At 39.8% G+C, this 1279-nt stretch overlaps 1 protein-coding gene across 1 annotated transcript; it reads right to left on the minus strand.

Moving 5' to 3' along the window:
* Positions 1–297: 297 nt before the first annotated feature.
* LOC120173761 (ARM REPEAT PROTEIN INTERACTING WITH ABF2-like) lies at positions 298–760 on the minus strand. The gene is made up of 3 exons (XM_039180831.1): positions 611–760; positions 387–515; positions 298–313 (listed from the first exon to the last, which is right to left on the minus strand). Exons 1-3 carry the CDS (start codon positions 745–747, stop codon positions 298–300), a joined length of 282 nt encoding a protein of 93 aa, XP_039036762.1. The 5' UTR covers positions 748–760.
* Between the last annotated feature and the right edge of the window lie 519 nt (positions 761–1279).

Genomic DNA, 1279 nt, shown 5'->3' on the forward strand with positions numbered 1-1279 from the left:
CTTGACATTTTATGTCAATTTTAAAACTACGTTCGTGTGGGAAATAACCCGTTTTCTCCAACACTAGGATCGTCGCTTCCCGAATCAGACTCCCATTCGTTATAGACCTTCTCAGCTTCTTCGAATTCCCCAAGTTTCACAAGTGACGATATCATACACGTATACTCCGCATCATTCATTTTGCGGAAGCACGATCTCATCTTCTTCCAGATTCGTTGAACCTCACCTTTATCCCCCATGTTGGTATGCAAACTGAGAAGAGAGGGATAACTCGAGATGCCTTCTTCTCCGTTTCCTTCAAAGTAGATGTTGCCTTCTCAAATAGTTTTTCTCTGATGTACAGATTGGTCAGTGCACTAGATGGTACTACCATACAGTGCAGAAACAATTTACCCTCCTTTTTGTTCTCATCGTTCTTAAATGCTAGCGTCCTTAAGGCCCCAGCAGCTGCTCTCTGCACCTTCACTTCACGATACTCGAGCAACTCAATAAGAGGTGGGATTCCACCCTCAGTTCTAATTTTGATATATGGGGGAAAATAACAGCTTATAAGGGTGTGAAAAGTTAATACTAACGGAAACTAGATAGGAGAATATACAAACAAGCGAACCTGATGCGGGTTTTAATGGCGGCATTTTCATGAGCAAGATTTCTTATAGCATCAGCAGTTTTCCTTAAAACACCATTCACTCCGCGAGAATCACAAGCATCCTGACGTATTTTTAACAAGTTCACGAGATAGGGCATCGTTCCGGCGTCAACAACGGGTTGTTGATGCTCTCAAATTATAGATTCCGGTTACACCCACACAGCCCTTACAAACGTAGATGCCAAGCCCATTATCCTCCCACTCAAGTTCACACGCTCTAATACGTGCAATTGATAGCCTCTGCCGCAGAGTATTGATGATGGATTTTCTTCTAATCAGTCGCGAAGTCAATTTGAAGACTAACTTCATAGCTAAATGCGATGCCTTCGGATGGATCCCTAGGTACTTCCGAGTCACCCCCACTCAGCTAATCCAGATTATGTACGATGACAATTTTGGTCTACTTCCTCATTGCGTAAAGTGTTGATCTCCTGCTTTAGCCTCCTTATTCAAAAATAATTATATATATTATATTTTTTTGATAAATTTCATTTATTCATCCAAAAAAACCTCAAGCACAAATAAATACTACATCACAAATAAGTATGATTTTTATATATTATAATCATGTAAGGTGGAAAATAAATAAATTTAGCAATGGTTATGTAGGTGTAATTTAACTCCGACTAA

Source organism: Hibiscus syriacus, unplaced genomic scaffold (genome assembly GCF_006381635.1).
Source record: "Hibiscus syriacus cultivar Baekdansim isolate YM2019G1 unplaced genomic scaffold, ASM638163v2 tig00111983_pilon, whole genome shotgun sequence".
Lineage (NCBI taxonomy): Eukaryota > Viridiplantae > Streptophyta > Magnoliopsida > Malvales > Malvaceae > Hibiscus > Hibiscus syriacus.

Excerpts from the sequence above, each read along its gene's own strand:
- LOC120173761 (XM_039180831.1), bottom strand. The coding sequence starts at position 747 with ATGCCCTATCTCGTGAACTTGTTAAAAATACGTCAGGATGCTTGTGAT. Across the intron at positions 516-610 it reads GCCATTAAAACCCGCATCAG|AACTGAGGGTGGAATCCCAC; the intron begins GTTCGCTTGTTT and ends TATCAAAATTAG.